General features: G+C 38.2%; 1 protein-coding gene across 2 annotated transcripts in view; it reads left to right on the top strand.

The window, feature by feature from the left end:
• The first annotated feature begins 508 nt into the window (after positions 1–508).
• The window catches only part of CEP57 (centrosomal protein 57), a 41,880-nt gene continuing 25,649 nt past the window's right edge, over positions 509–16,739 (top strand). For both annotated transcript variants that reach the window (XM_069469041.1, XM_069469040.1), the window contains exons 1-2: positions 509–732; positions 10,382–10,538. In XM_069469041.1, coding sequence (XP_069325142.1) covers positions 688–732; positions 10,382–10,538 — 202 coding nt within the window. In that variant the 5' untranslated portion in view covers positions 509–687. The remainder of the gene's footprint in view (positions 733–10,381; positions 10,539–16,739) is intronic.

The raw sequence follows: 16,739 nt of genomic DNA, 5'->3' as shown, positions 1-16,739 counted from the left end.
GCCCCAATCCAATTGGGCAAATGTTCGCGAAAGGTTCGCTCTCTGCCGCTACTTTTTTTCCCCTTGACTTCTATTGGACCAAATCATTAAGCCCCTCCTAATCGTATTTGTTATTGGCCAAAAGGTAAGCATTTCACCTGGAGAGGCGTCCCCAAGTCAAACTCACGCTCTCTCCAGCATTTAGTCCGAGTGAACTGATGGAGTGTCTGAACTTCGCATTCGCTTTTATTCTATTTCAGTCATTCCACTCAGTTGCCACTGGCGACAACACTACCCCGCGCCTCCAGCTCCTCCTCGAGAAGTCCCGCCCCTTCGTAGAATCCCCTCGGAGCCGACTGGTAGCCTGCAGCCTTGACGACCCTTAGCAGGTTCAGCTGCGCGCTACCTTGTGACGTCACCGGGGGAAGAGGCGGGTTCTCTCCTACTACAGGAAGACGTCTGCTTTTTTTGATTGGCTATTGGAGACGTCCGTTAGGACGTGTGGTTCTTTCAGTGTGCTCAGTGAGCGTGGGCGTCCCTGAGGGAGAGTGTGGCAGGGGTTTCTAAACCCGGCACCAGCACCCCTACCCTTTCCATCAGGGGTTGGGCTTAGGGTCGCCCCTGGTGGGCGGCTCTCGAGTCTTGAATAACAGCACGAGAAGCCAAACCGCCCCGGAGCTGCAGAGGTCCCCTTGGGCAGGCAGAAAGATGGCGGCAGCGTCGGTCTCTGCGGCTTCTGGTTCTCAGTTCTCGGTAAGAAGCAGTTGACGTTCCTAGCGCTTTTTGGCGTTTCCTCACGTTTCAGTGCGCTCCTCGGTCCAGCTTCTGGCCCCATCCTGGAGGACGGTGGGGAAGCGCCCGCCTAAATCGGCTCGCGCCACCCTGGGTTCCGTTCACTGCTCCTCTGTCGAGGCTGCACCCTCTGGTTTGCAGTGAAACTGGCTTGGCCCGTTGCATTCCCCATCCCTCATTCACGTTCTGGCGTAGTAGCCCAGGTTGCTGAACATTGCCAAAGCTCGGCTGCGATGACTGTACCCACTCGCTGGCCTGCGAAAACATAGCTCCTCTGGTCACGTGGGTGTAACGGCCCCTCTTGGAAACTGGCCGGGACCAGGTAGGCGCGCCAGTCTCCTAGTAGACAGCTGTTGAGTAGTCTGCAGTCTCTGGAGCGTTCTAGTCATTGCTTGTGCTGTTTCCTTTACCTGTAGTGCCTCCCCCTCCCATCCTCTCATTAACTTCGTTGCATGATCCTAGCAGCCAGAGCGCGCGCTTTCCGTAGTATTAGTAGGACTACAATGTAGAAATGTAGGACTGCGATGTGGAAATGCCGTTTTGGAGAGGCGGCCGGGAGAACGGGTCTTAAATATTGTTTTGGCCTCCGCAAGAGTCCCCAGGCAGTTTAGTCACTGGTTTTTGTCAAATTATAGCGTCGAACGCTTAGTGTGTTGGGAACCGCGGCATTGAGAAGTGATAGGATATTCTTAATCCTATTTCTTTAAGCTGAGTTTAGCACAATAAATATATATGGTTTTCTATTTAACACTTTTTGGGCTTTCTGTTAAGACTACTGTAAAGACTCAGGCTTAGTAAACGTGACAAAGCAAAAGTTGGAACTGTTATATTTCTCTGTTTAGCAAATGCTTGGTGCCTGGCATACTGTTAGGTTTTAAAATTACACAGATGAGTAGGACAGAAATCCTGCTTTGAAGAAACGGGTAGCCTGATAAGTGCTACCATACTAGAATAATCTAAATGGGAGAGATTAGCAGTGCTTGGGTAAGCTAGAAAAGATTTCCTAGACAGGAAGATGGTGTTAGCTGCTTATGGAAGGAGTTGCAATTGCTTGTCACAAGAATCGTGGAAAGATAAAAAGGCACTGCAGACATTTTGGAGTATGTACCAAGACAATAGGTGCTTTCGGAAAACTTGGGATGCTTTGGAATGAGCAAAGATAATAAGGAAGTAGAGTTGGGTGAGATGAATTGGAAAAGTAGGTGAAAACATGAGAAAAGAGGAGTAATGAGGGAAGAAGCCAGGAGAATATTAGGATAAAGTGATTTCATAGAAGCTAGGAGTGTAAGGAAGGAACATTTAGCAGAGTCACCGTGGGGAAATCACACATATTCTCAGTTTTAGCTTTCTGTGGCTGTTTGAATTTGTGATAATGAGGCCAGAAGTATAAGAACGTCTCAGCAAAACGGGGATAACACGTTTGCAGAGAGGTCTAAGGGAAGTTAAGGAGAAGTAATGAGTGAAGCAAAAATTAGATCAGTAAAAGGAAAGAAAAATAAGTGAAACTATTAGAAAGAAGTGTCAGTGGATAGAAGAGATTATATAGGAGATGTGATTAATTAAACCTGGAAGAAAAGGGCTGTTCACTACCATCAAAATTTAAGCACCTGAAGACTGAACTAAGGGAAAATACTCCTATAAATGTTGAATTGAGCTGCACTATGCCAAGGCAGTCTAGCTGAGCAGTGGGACTGAGATATAGTCAACCCTGAGTCCTTACAGTAGTCTTGACAGAAATCCCCCAAAAATGTTAAATAGAAAACCATATTAATATTTATTGTGCTAAACTCAGCTTAAAGTGGATTAAGAGTATTCTAAGAATATCTAGATCCTTCACAAATCAAAGTATAACAACCTTCTTAACTAACTTGACCTGCTACATCAAAATGTCTAGTTTGGAAGCTACTATTTCTTAAAACAAAAATGACTAACTTTAGTTGGTTTCTTGGTGTGTAAGAAATGGCCCTGCTTGGATGCCCCGTCAGAAATAAGGCTACCATTTCCAACAGAATTGTGAAAGCACTTTGTCTTAAGAAACAGCTAATCAATAAGACAGCATAAAAAGATTTTTTTAAACTACAACATGAACCCCAAAGACTGTTCATTCAGATTCAAGGTTGTGAACATTGACACCTCAGATGTATTCAACTGTAGTTAGCATTGATAAACACCTGAACCTAGTTGTAGAAAATGGAGGCGTTTTTACCGGGCAAGGATTTTTAACAAGTAGATTCACAAATAACAGTCTTTAGGAAGCAGAGACCATGTAAATCTCAAAATGTAAACAACATGGAACTAGGCAATAAGTTTCAAGTGGTCTTTTTAAGTATTTCACCACAACAGCAGCAAGAACAGTAGCAACAGCAGGTAACATTTATTGATTACCGTGTATCAACTAACTCACTGGTGGAAAGGGCAGGAAAACAATCCTGATTGGGCATAATGAATTTAATGCTATGTAGAAGTATGGGCAGCATAGTGTTGAAATACAGTATTGTCTTTCAGCTCAGCCTTTTAATATTTTCCCAATAACCAACACCCTTGTAAGATTTATTTTTGAGAATAAAATGAATACTTTCATACCCTTTTTGCATCTTCCTGTTCCTTCTTTCTCCCACACCCACCCACTACCGTACTTTTTAATATCATAGTAATATATAATATTGGGTGTCTCTGAGACCCTCTCAGGAAGTCTACAAGATCTCTCTATATCCAACTGCATGTTTGTGGGAGACTAGCTTTCCTTTATGTACTTCAACTAAAATAATATCTAACAGTGAATGCAGAAGCAGGTAAGAGAATCCAGCATCCTTATTTTAAGCTAGACATTAAAGAGATTTGCAAAGATGTAAAACAGTGATACTCTTCAGTAAATTTTTAAGAGTATAAAGGGGTCCTGAGAGAAAAGGTTTGTGAGTAGCAACTCTAGAGCAGTGATTTTTCAAACTGCAGGCTGGTCTGTAGGTTACAACTCAGTAGTGGGTTGTGGAATATGTATAATGGCTCAGCCCATATCATTTTCAAAAAAGGGGAGAGAGAAAACAGTTCAGCAGATATACCTGTGAACGAAAGTGCATCTTCAGCTTTCCTTGGTTATGCTAAATTGTTTTCTAGAGCGATTATAGCAATATGTTTCCACCAGCAGTCCCCTCTTAAATGGGTGATATTGTCCCACTTGTAAATTTTTGCTAAGTGATGGGGTGTGAAGTGATATCTTGTTCTTTTGTGATAATGTGCTCCAGTAATCATTGGTGAGGAAGCACCCTTTTTTCCCTATTTCTTTAGTAGTCTTTTGTGTGTTTTTTCTTCTGTGAAATGCTCATTCATGTCTTTTGCTTCTTTTTCAATTGGGTTGCCTTTTCTTTTATATAAGCATTCTTTTATATTCTGGATGTTAATCCTCAGTCTGTTAGGACTATTCCAGATACACCTGGGCTTGTCTTTGATATCTTTTCATTAATAGAAATTCTTAATTTTAATGTAAAATTTTGGTCTTTTCTTATGATTAGTGATTTTTGTTTAAAAAATTTCTTTGCTTTAAAGCCTTGATTATATTCTTCTATATTTTTCCCTACAAATTTTAAAATTGTGGTTTTGTTTGTTTGTTTTGAGACAGGATCTCATTCTGTTGCCCAGGTTAGAGTGCAGTGGCTTCCTGGTAGCTCACTGCAACCCTTAGAACTCTTGGGCTCAAATGATCCTCCTGCCCCAGCCTTTGTAGTAGCTGGGACTACAGGGCCCACCACCAAGCCCAGCTAATTTTCTTTTTATTCTTTTAGAAACTCGCTGTGTGGCTCAGGCTGGTCTGGAACTTCTAGCCTCAAGTGATCCTCCTGCTTCAGCCTCCCAAAGTGCTAGGATTTACAGGCATGAGCCACCAAGCCTGGCCTAAAGTTGAGGGCTTTTAAGTCTTTAATTTACTTGACATTAATTTGTATGCTGTGATGTAGGGATCCTATATAATGTTTTTACTTAAAATACACAATTGTCTCAGTACTACTTGTTGAAAACTCATCCTTTCCCCAGCGATTTGCAGTTCTAGCTCTATCAATATGTTAATTTTCTACGTGTATGGGTGTGTTACTGAGCTCTTTGGTTCCACTGTTGCTTGTTTCTCCCTATGTAGATACCCACTGTACTAGGTGAGTATCTAAGGTGGGCAGGAGAAGAGGTATACTTTCCTTGTTCCTCAAGAGAAATGTTGGCTATTCATGGTCCTTTTCTTCAGTAGAAATTCTAAAACCGGCGATTGGATTTTTTGATTGAACTTCTAGTTTAATTTGAGAATAACTGATATAATTAAGATATTGAACCTTCTATCAGTGAATGTTAATGTACTCCGTTTATTTAGACCTTTAACGTTTTTGTAATTTCAAATCTTGTATATTTACTAAATTTATTTCTAGTTGTTTGTGTGATATATATTTTCATAAGTTGCATTTTCTAACTAGTATATAGAATTATTGATTCTTACATATTAATTTTATCCAGCAACCTTGCCAAACTCTAGTTAATTCCAATAATTGAGGATTATTTGGTGCTTTCTACTTAGTCATAATCTGTGAAGTTTGGATTCTTCTTTCTTTTCTATCTTAGTATCTGTTAGTTCTTACCATTGCCTTAATGTGCAGATTAGGAAATGCAGTACAAAGTTGACTAGAAGTTGTTGTGTAGATACCTTTATCTTGTTCCTCATTTTAAAAGGAATGTCACAAATTTTTGCACCATTGAGTTATGTTTGCCATGTTTTTGTAAAACTTCATATTATCATAAGAAAATAGTCGTTTTTAATAATTGCTGGATATTGAATTTTATTGAATACATTTTTAACATTTGTTGATAATCATATGGATTTTTACTTTAGTAGGATAAATTATGTTAAAAGACATAGTATTCATCCAGTTCTGCATTACTAGAATAACCTCACCTTGATGATACTGTTTTATTCTTTCTGTATAGTTGGTATGATTTACTCGATTTTTTGTTTAAGATGTTTAAATTTGTTTATTGGAAAATAATGGCTTATAATTTTTCTTTATTACGTTGTTACTTGGTTTGGAGATCAAGACAGACTTATAAAATGAATGGGTTCCCTCTTTTTCTGTTTCCTTAAAGTGTTTGTGTAAGGGTTGAAGCATCTGTTGAATGTTTTGTGAAACTCAAATTGATTCTTTAAAACTGTTACATTGATTGTGAAGACTGTTTAGAGCTCTACATAAGTTCCTCCACTTTTGGACCTTGACTTAGTTCTCCGATTTTCTTCAACTTTGTATACACAAACCTTTTTATCAGCTAAACTAATGTATTCATTAACCTGGGAATAATTGCTTTTCATACCCATTTCTAGTTTGCCTATCAAAACACAGGTCAATCTGCAGGACTCAGTATTGATTTCAGCACTATTAGAAACCTTCCTTTACCACACTAATTTGAAGCAATGGTCTGTTGTTGAATGCATCTGAATTTAATTTGCATTTAGTCTCTGTTACATCCAATTTAGCAGCCCACCGGCTCTTTGTATTTGAATTTTATCTGCCTAATTTATTCTAGCTATGTTGCACATTCCACTTAAAAATAAAACAATACACATTTTTTACTCATCCTTCATACTTAACACAGTGTTATACAGAGATGTTCAATAAATATTTGAATTTTAAGTGTTCTTAAATAGGATATTTGCCCTAACAACATAAGCCACCAGTGATCAGGTTAAACATTTTGCCTTTAATCCTGAAATCGTATCCTAGAAACATATTTTAGTTGGAATAATTTTTACTGAATGCTTGGAGTCAGATTGGGAGTTGGAAGCCTTAGGCTTTCTACACAGCTTTCCTGTAGCATTTTTGCTATTTGTTACTATTTGATGAAAAGGAAACCAAAAGCTTTTGATTATTTCTCAAGGGATTATCATAACTTTATCAAAAAGGATAATTTTTTAATAAATGTGCAGTTCTCTTGTTTTGCAAAGAAATTGTATAATTATTTCCACAGATTTATTAAATGTTTGAGTGTCTTTATTGGAACTTAAACTCTAGTAGGAACAAGTATACATTTCTCCAACAACACTTCTGCACCAACTGGGTGTCTTACAGTTATTTCAATTCTGACATTACCCAGATGTAGCTCAGACTCCCCAACACAGTAAGGGGCACAGACTCACAAGACTGCCCCCACTTAAGTCAGCAGCCAGAAGTCGTGGGTATCTCCAAGGCACCTTCATTTCTGCTCAGCTGACTAAAACTTAAGGGGTTCCCACAACTTTGGTAGAACGACTTATAGTACTCAGGAAAGTACTATACTTAAACAGTTGCAGTTTTATTATAATGGATACAGCTCAGGAGTAGTCAAATGGAAGAGACACAGGAAAAGTGTGAAGGGGCTTGCTTCCATACCCTCTACACCACCTTCACAGCTCATCAGGGTGTTCACCCATCCAAAAGCTACCCAAACCTAATTATTCAAGAGTTATCTTAATGAAATTTCATTACATAGGCATAACTGATTAAATTATTAATATTGTCCATTGGTGATTGGGCTCCATCTCTGCCCCTCCCCTCCTCTGAGGTTGGAGTGTAGGGATAGTATTTGTAATTCTCTAATATCAGGTGGTTGGTTTTTGTGGCAACTAGCCCCCAGAAGATATCTTCATACCTGAAGTTACCTAGGGATCCAACCATGAGTCCGCTTGGCGTAACAAAGACACGGCTATATTTGAGAAATTGCAGGAGTTTTTGAATCTCTATCTGGAACCAGAGACAAACTAAGTATAAATTGTTTTAATTATACCACAGGATATACAGATGATAAAAATATATAGTGGTGAGTGTTTCAAAAAAAGGTAAGAAGATAGAGTGACAGATGGTTGCTATTTTAGATAGGGTGGTCTGGGAAGGCCTCACTGACACTTTTGAGCAGATACCTGAATGAAGTGAGGAGAAGGGAGCTTTCCAGGTACTGTAAACATAGCATATGAAAATGGAGTGTATTGTGCATGTCAGTATGGTGGTCAGTATGGCTGGAAAATAGTGAGGGGAGGAGGGAGATGGTGTGAAGAGAGAGTGTTAGGGTTAGCCTGGGGTTTGATTATGTGGGGCTTTATAAGCCATGGTAAAAACTTTGGATTTTATTCTGTGGTAAAAATCTGTTGGAGGGTTTTGATTAGGAATATTACTTTAATTGATTTACTTTTTTAAAGGATCATTATGACTAGGGAACTTTGGACAACCGACCAAGGAAGTGGACAAGAGCAGTTTAGAGGTTGTTATGTTAGCCCAGACTAAAGATCATGATGGTGTGAACCAGGGTAGTAGTTGTGGAATTGATGAGAAGTTGAAGAGTTTCTGGATATATTCTGAAGACAGAGCCCCAAAAAGATTTAGTACCAGTAAAGATTGGATGTTGGATATATGAGAAATGACTCCATCTAAGGATTTTAATTTAACCTGAGCAGCTGGATAAATGGTGTGCCATTTGTTTTGATATGCTAGGAGAGGAGCAGGTTTTGGGACTAACAAGAATTTGGTTATAGACCTGTTAAATTTGATGTGCCCCTTAGGTATCTAAGTGGAGATAATGAGTAGTAGAAAGGTGGATATGAGTGTAGAGTTTGAGAGGGAGAGGTCTTGATTCCATATTTAAACTTGAGAGTTACCTGCAAATACTTAGAGGCTTTTTAAAGCCCCGAGAGTGGATGAAATCATCAAGGGAATTCATGTTGATTAAAAAAAAAAAAAAAGAGAGAGAGAGAGAGAGAGAGAGACAGAGAGGCTCTAGGAGGAAAACCAAGGAGTATGGTGTTGCATCCATTAAGGAGAGTTTTGAGATGAAGTGATTACTCTGTCATGCTTCTGAGAGGTCATTGAATTCAGCAATGTAGAAATCACTGATTTTGAAGAGCTGTTTCTTTGGAGTGGGTGAGAGGAGAGGTGATTCAAGAGGTGGCAACAATTACAAGCAATTCTTTTGAGAGATTGTTATAAAAGCTGAAAAATGAGGCCAGAACTGGAGGGAAGTCCTAAATTTCAGGCTCTTTTACATTTGTCTTATTTTTTCCCCCTCCCTCCCTCCCTCCTTCCTTCCTTCCTTTCTTTCTTTTTTTTGTCCTTAATGAGAATGTGAAAGATCTAGTAGGGAGGGAGAAATAGACATTAATTACAAGAACCAAGACTATGACTAGGTAAATGGAGACAGGTCCATTACACAAGCTATTATTTCTTTCACAGGAGCAGATGTAGTATGTATGAGAACAGATGTACGTAGGTTGGAGGGTTCTCTTTTGAGAACTAGTTTATTGTTCAGTTAATCACATAATTTATGTGGCTCCCTGATTCTTTTGAGGCAAGGGTGGTAGGGGTGGTAGGCAAGTCACTTAACTTTTTTGAATGTTAAATGGTAGAATGTAGGTAACCAATGAAGACCTAAGGTTGTGATTAAGTTGTGCGTAACTCATGATCCTTTGCAAGACTTTTGACCGTAGTATAAAAAATGGAAAACTTACCCTATTTTCCAGTTACCTCTAATACCAGATGTCAATTTATCATTAAGTTTGGAAAATGACAAATATTTGTCCTTGTTGCATACAAACACACTTTACTGCAGTAGACTTTGCATTTATTTATAACATGGAAGTAGAATCTTCAATTTTTAGTAAGATTTGAATACAGTCTAGGTATTTTGATAGCCTTTATTTCAGGAGTTATTTACTGTTATTGTAAATACTCACTGTTCCTTTGTACTTTTCTGAAAACAGATTATTCTGGTACTTCATAAATATAGTTCTCCAAAGGTTAGAGTTGAAAAACCTAGTTTGCTGTGGCCATTTGAAAAAAAAAGAATGGATATTTGAGAATTTTGAACAGCTGGCAGTCATGTCTTCCACCATAGCCCTCAGCTTTTCTGTCATTTCCGCCACTGTAGGTCCATCTATTAATAGGAAGTTGCCTACAACATATAAACAGTTAGCATCTGTGGATTGAGAATTATCTTATGGAATCCCAAATTTAATAGAATGCCATTCATGACAGAGTGGTGTATGTGTGGAAATAAAGTATTGTATTTGGATATTTAATAAGCCTTAATGTTTTCTTATTGTTTCCCTTTTCTAACTAAACATAAATTCTTTGAGGCAAGGACAATGTCTTCTTTCTGAAGTTTTGGACACTATAAATATTCAGGCAGTATTTTGTTGATTGAGGATAGAGAAATTCAGTCATTTGTAGCAGTTTCTGGCCCTGGAAAGAGACCGTATGTACTTTTCTGAATGTATAGTTCACAGTGCATATTTTTAAGATACAGTTTATTAAGTTCATTGTGAGTACCATATGTATTTCTGCACAGCATTTGTGTTTGAGTTGTAAGAGCATTATTTTCTTTTTATAGTATCTGGCATATGTCTCCATTTAGGAAAATATGAAATACTTTAAAAGTTATATTTTTTAAATAAATAATGATTGAATTCTGTTGTATATAGTCATTGGGTTGTGTTTTTTCCTGTTGGCTCTATCCATGTTCATATGGACAGTCCAGTTCTCAGTCTTGAATGTTTGTGGTTTAAATGCGCTATTTGTGGTTTAAATTTTTGAAAGATAATTTGTATGTTTTTATTTTTCAGAACACCTTAGGTGAAACATCAAGGTCTAATGGAAGTATGGTTCGCCATTCTTCATCTCCATATGTAGTATATCCATCTGATAAGCCTTTCCTGAATAGTGATCTACGACGCTCCCCAAATAAACCTACACTTGCCTATCCGGAAAGCAACAGTAGAGGTAATAGTGCTTAACAAAATAGATGTTGTTTGTGTCTACTTACTGGTTTAAAATTCTTAACTTTGTCCTCCATTATTTTGAAATTAGAGGAAAGGATATTTCCCCCTTCCAGTTTTTAGCCTCAAAATACTATGCTTTTCTTATGTTCCTTATATTGATTGTTGAACATCTTCATCCACCAGATCACTGAAGCTAAAATACTTGAGTCGCCTGTGACTGCTCTTGTCATCTCCAGTGTCAATCAGGAACCAAGACTTGTATTTTTGTTTCTGAAATATCCCGAAAGCCAATTGGTTCTGTCTCTTTTTGTTCTCCTTACTTTGGTTCAGGTACTTATCATCTGTTGCCTAGATGTTCACAATACACTCCTAATTGATCTCCCTGCCCATTTTCTCCTTCTCATCCCCAGTTAACAGGATTTCTACCATTTATTGTTATCCATCATCTCTCCCACTTTAAACAAAAAAGTTTTAGTACCTCTCCATGGCTTACATAAGTTCTTAAATTTTTTATAACCTAGATTTTAACTGCTATCTTCAATTCCATCCCTAGCCTCTCCTCTTTTTCCTTACCCATCTTTTGCTCTGGCTACTTTGAAATATATTTGTTCCTGGAACCTGCCATCTGTATTGGCTTTCTTGCTGCCTTAACAAATTGCCACAAACTCAACAGTTTTAAATAACACAAATTTATTTATTATCTCACAGTTTTTGTCGGTCAGAAGTCTGGGATCCCTGCTTAGGGTCTTATAAGGCTCAAATTAAGGTATTGGCTGGAGCTGTGTTGTTTACTGGAGGCTCTGGGGAAAATCTGCTTCCAGGCTCATTCAGATTCTTGGCCAAATTCAGTCCCTTGTAGTTCAGGACTGAGATTCTGTTGCCTAGCCACTGTCACTTGGGGACAGTCTTTGCTTCTAGAAACTGTCCTTTTTTCTTCTCAGGCTTTCTTTACGGTCCCCTGCAGCAACAGTGGGATATTAATCATCTTTGAGATGTTTCTTCATCTATAATACTTTGTATGTGTATGAGAGAGAGAGGTTTAAATGAAATGTATTTGCTTTATTTGAAATGCTGCTGTATTTCATTTTTTTCAGAATTGTGTTTAATCACTAATATTGCAGCAATTACTTGTGTTACTGATTCTCTAGGTAAAAGACATATTAGCCACATCATAAGCTACACAGGAATTTATAAATTAGTGTAGGAACTTTTTTGTTCCAACTGAGGTGTATTGTAAGTGTCTTAAAAATTAATCTCCTGATGAAACTGTTTTTCAAACTGTAGACTGATTGAACAGTAAAATACCAGGAAGATAATATCTAAGTACAGTTACACTATAAATCTTAGCCCATAATGGGGGCTCAAAAGTGTGTGTGCTAAAATAAATGTAAGCAAATAGTCTGGTGTCTTTTAAGAATTTCAGTACTTGATATTCACTAAGTAGAAACCTCTTTGGAAGATACTGCATATCAATGATAAAGGAAATGTTGGCTGGGTGAGGTGGCTCATGCCTGTAATCCTAGCACTCGCCAGAGGCCGAGACAGGAGGGTTGCTTGAACTCAGGAGTTTGAGACCAGCCTGAGCAAGAGCAAGACCCCCCATCTCTGCTAAAAATAGAAAAATTAGCTAGGCATCATGGCACTCACATGTAGTCCCAGCTACTTGGGAGGCTGAGGCAAGAGGATCACTTGAGCCCAGGAGTTTGAGGTTGCAGCCACTGTACTACCCAGGGCAACAGAGGAGACTCTGTCTCAAAAAAAAAAAAACACGTTAATTTAATAGCTAAAACAATCGTTAAGGTGCTAATTATCAGAATATAGCAATTAAAGGCTTTGGCAATTAAAAAAAATTGTGGCACGACATTAAAACAACAGATTTTAAAAGCAAAAATAAACAACTGAATCCCACAGTACAACAAAAATCAATGAGTTTCAGTAATAATTTCTTATTTAAAAATAAGCACAAATTAAAATAACCATGTAACATAGCTCTAACAGGAAACAGAAGATCTAAGAATTAGATATGAATTCTTCCTTTACAGTATTCTATGTAGTTCTAATCTTTACATCCATGAAAAGAAACTTTAAAAAAAAGTTCAGAGAAAGGCAATTTATTAAAGAATAAGAAAAATTAAGTGGGCAAATTAATTCACAGAGAGTCAGTAAATGTTTAGCCCAGTATGTTACTAATAAAGCAAAATTCTTCTTGAGTGTGACAGTAATGTTTTTAAGAAATATAAGAGGGAAGGGAGAAAAAAGGAGATGAAAGAAAGAAAAAATAACGTGCAAGACAGTAAGCAAGCTTTTATGCCTTCAGAGCATAGGGATGTGAACTGTTTAAGCACTGCCCCAGGATAATCATTAATATCCATTATACTTTTACAGCATTTCTAGTATTAATCCAACAATACTTTCAAAATGGGAAGGATAGACACAGAAATCACCATCCCTTTCCCAAGTACAAAAAAATAAAGGCGATGAGGTATGAACAAAGGGCCAAGAGAGTTCACAAAAGACATTTGGGGTGGGCAGGGAGAGATCTGTATGTTGGGGAAACTAGAGGAGAAGACGACTTTTCAGAGGAAGAAGGAAAAACTATATAATGTGGGCTTTTAAAAAAGGAGTATATTTCTATAAGAAGAAAATTTCAGTAGGAGTACAGCATGTGAAAGGTTTGCAGACTTTGTCAAGGACATTGTTGCTTTGTTTTTCTTTCCTTCTTGGGAGTGTGTGACAGTGGAGAATATAATGCTTAAGATTATAGTTTAGTGCCACTTCCTTAATTTGGGATAAAATTAGCAGTTTTACCTAACATTGCTTTTGCATCATCATTGGCAAACATTAACACAATGAAAAGAGCAAAAAGTCTTACTAGTATTATGAAAATAGTGTTGACCTCACAGACCCTGGGAAAGGTCTCATGAATCCTGACCTCCATGGGCTCATGCATTTGAAAACTACTGTAATAAAGGATAGGAGTACATTCAGAATAGTATTTTGTTCAAGTAAATATTTTTACCAGGTGTAGGAAGAATGTAGATAGCAGCATCTTGTCTAGAATCTAGATGATAGCTCCTTGAAGGCAGAGATCATCTTAATTGTCTTTATGTTATCTCCTCCTCCTTGCAGAGTACCTTACACATCATGTGTGGTCTACAAACATTTATTGAACTGAAGTTTACATCAGAAATAAATCTAAACTAAAGCAGTGACAGCATGCTTTGATGAGGGCAGTGAGGAAGATGGAGAAATCTTTGAGTCTAAGTTTTCTAGTATGGATAATAAATGGTGTGATTAAGACAGGTCACAGGAAAAATAGAGCATTTCAAGGAATGGTCATATGATTTTGGCTATATCACGTTTGAAGTGCCTGTGAGTTAGAGGGAGGTGAATAGTAAGCAAGTGAAAATATAAGTCTGAGGTGCAATAGAGAATGCTACATTAATGAATTTAGGCACCATCAAGGATACAGTAGTGGATGAAGCCTATGAGGGGTTTCTTCAAGAAGAAAGTACAGGGAGAAAAGAGCTCTGGAAAATACCATTTAAACAGTGAGCTAAAAAGTAGGAACAGTCAGAAAGGTAGAGAACTACCAAGACAGCAATATGGGAGAAACAAAAGATGCAGATTATTTTCTTTCTCCCTTAATCTACAACAAACTCGTATTGATGTATTAATAATAGAAATGTTCCAAACAACAGATGAACCTGACTTTGTTATTAACAACAGATAACATTGAGATCTGCTAAGCTTAATGTACACCGTGCACTTCAGTCTTCTAAATGAATGATACACTGGGCTTGAGAAGTGGGTAGAAAGTCTTCCACTCTTTTAGTGCTCCTTGAAGTCACTTAAAGCAGTTTTCAGACTTTGCACGTTAGAATCACCTGAGAATCTTCTTGGACTCCTGGCTTTCATTCAAAATATTCTTTTAGATATCTTTTTTTTTTTTTTTTCTTTTTGTGTGGGGTATGTCCTAGGCATTGTGATTTTTAAATGCTCTCCAGGGCTAGATGTGGTTGGTGGCATACTCCTGTAATCCTAGCACTTTGGGAGGCTGAGGCAGATCACTTGAGGCCAGAAGTTGGAGGTTGCAGTGAACTATGATGATGCCACTGCACTTCAGCCTGGGCGACAGAGACAGATTCTGTCTCAAAAGTAAGTAAATAAATAAATAAATGATCCCCAGGTATTTCAGAAATGCAGTGAAGTTAGGTAGGGAACCACTGGCTATGTTAGATAAAGGATGCATTACTGAGATGTAGTAAAGTTTTGCCAGCTAAAGAGTCAGGGAGAAAGGGATTGCTGCTAATTGTCTTCTAATTCAGCAGTCCCCAATCCCAGGCCATGGACTGTACTGGTCTTGTTATGAACTGGGCCGCACAGCAGGATGTGAATGGCCGGTGAGCCAGTAAAGCTTCATCTGTATTTACAGCTGCTCCCCATTGCCTGAGCTCCACCTCCTGTCAGATCTGTCAGCTGTCTCCCATCACCTCCAGATGGGACCATCTAGTTGCAGGAGAACAAGCGCAGGGCTCCCACTGATTCTACATTGTGGTGAGTTGTATAAATTCTTTCATTATATGTTATGATCTAATAATAGAAATAAAGTGCACAATAAATATAATGTGCTTGAATCATCCCAAAACCATTTCCTCACCCTACCTTCGCCTCCACACCCCCTGCCACAGTCCGTGGAAAAACTGTCTTCCATGAAACCAGTCCCTGGTGCCAAAGAGATTAGGGACTGCTGTTCCAATTGATATTTTAAATTAATAATCATGGAGATTTTCCTTCATATATGTTTATTAAAACATTTGAGTGCCAGCTGTGTGCCAGACATAGTGATAGCACCGGAGTTTTAATTATGAATAAAATCCCCCATACCCAGGGAAGAAGAAAGAGGCAAAGCATGTGCAGTTGTCTCTCCATGTCCACGGGCTCCACATCCTCCAACTCAACCAACCAGGGATTGAAAATGTAGTTATGTTTGTACTGAACATGTACAGACATTTTTCCCTAAACAAGACAGTATAACAACTATTTACATTGGATTAGGTATTATAAATAATCTAGAGAAGATTTAAAGTATGCAGGAGGATATGCTAGGTTATATGCAAATACTGTACCATTTTATATAAGGGGCTTGAGCATGCGCAGATTTGGGGGTGGGTGGTATCTTGGAACCAGTCCCCTGAAATACTGAGGTTTGGCGATACCTCTATGTAAAGATTACCTTCTCACCTCACTAGGAGTGAACCGCACATGCACGACTACCAGGACAGCCCCTAACAGCCTGGGTTTGATGTCCTTTGGGACAGAGAGAATACAGACTCCAGCTACCAACTAAATTATTCTCTTAAGAACAAATAAATGGCACCCTCATATTTATTTTAAATATTATATGAATAAGAGATCGTCTCCTTCCTCAAGGAACTCATGTTTCAGTGATCATTAAGTAAAGTTTAAGAAAAACTGAGTTATCTCCCTTTGTGTCTGCAATTTTCCAGAGGCATTTACACTTCCATACATAACCAAAATATATTTCATTTTGAACATGTATGTTCAGAAACATTGTGGGTAGTATGGAGGATAAACATTTTAAATCTGGTGTTTGCTATGAACAGTCTATCATATCAGTCTATTTCATTTTCTTTTCTTTTCTTTTTTTTTTTTTTTTTTTTTTTTTGAGATAGTCTCGCCCAGTTTACTGGGCTAGAGTACCATGGCATCAGCCTAGCTCACAGCAACCTCTAACTCCTGGACTCAAGCAATCCTCCTGCCTCTCAGCCTCCCGAGTAGCTGGGACTACGGGCACGCACCACCATGCCTGGCTAATTTTTTCTATTTTTAGTAGAAACGGGGTCTTGCACTTGGTCAGGCTGGCCTCAAATTCCTGAGCTCAAGCTTCCTCCCACTTCTGCCTCCCAGAGCACTAAGATTACAGGCATGAGCCACCGCACCCAGCCAAACAGTCTGTTTCTGAAAGGAAAAATATAGTATTTCAGTATGTTACTTTTTTCTTTAAACAAATATTAATGAGTTTGCTTCTTCTAGAAATGTTTCCCCATTGTCTCTCTTTCCAGTATATGAAGTTTAAAAAAAATCTCTGAATTGTTCATTGTTTATTTCTACATAGAATATTTTTCATTCAGGAATTTTTGCAAGTAACATGGTAACATAAGCATAATTAGCACAGTAG

Source organism: Eulemur rufifrons, chromosome 6 (genome assembly GCF_041146395.1).
Source record: "Eulemur rufifrons isolate Redbay chromosome 6, OSU_ERuf_1, whole genome shotgun sequence".
NCBI classification, from domain to species: Eukaryota; Metazoa; Chordata; class Mammalia; order Primates; family Lemuridae; genus Eulemur; species Eulemur rufifrons.
The sequence above is the reverse complement of the archived record's forward strand: the minus strand, read 5'-3'. Positions and strand labels throughout refer to the sequence as shown.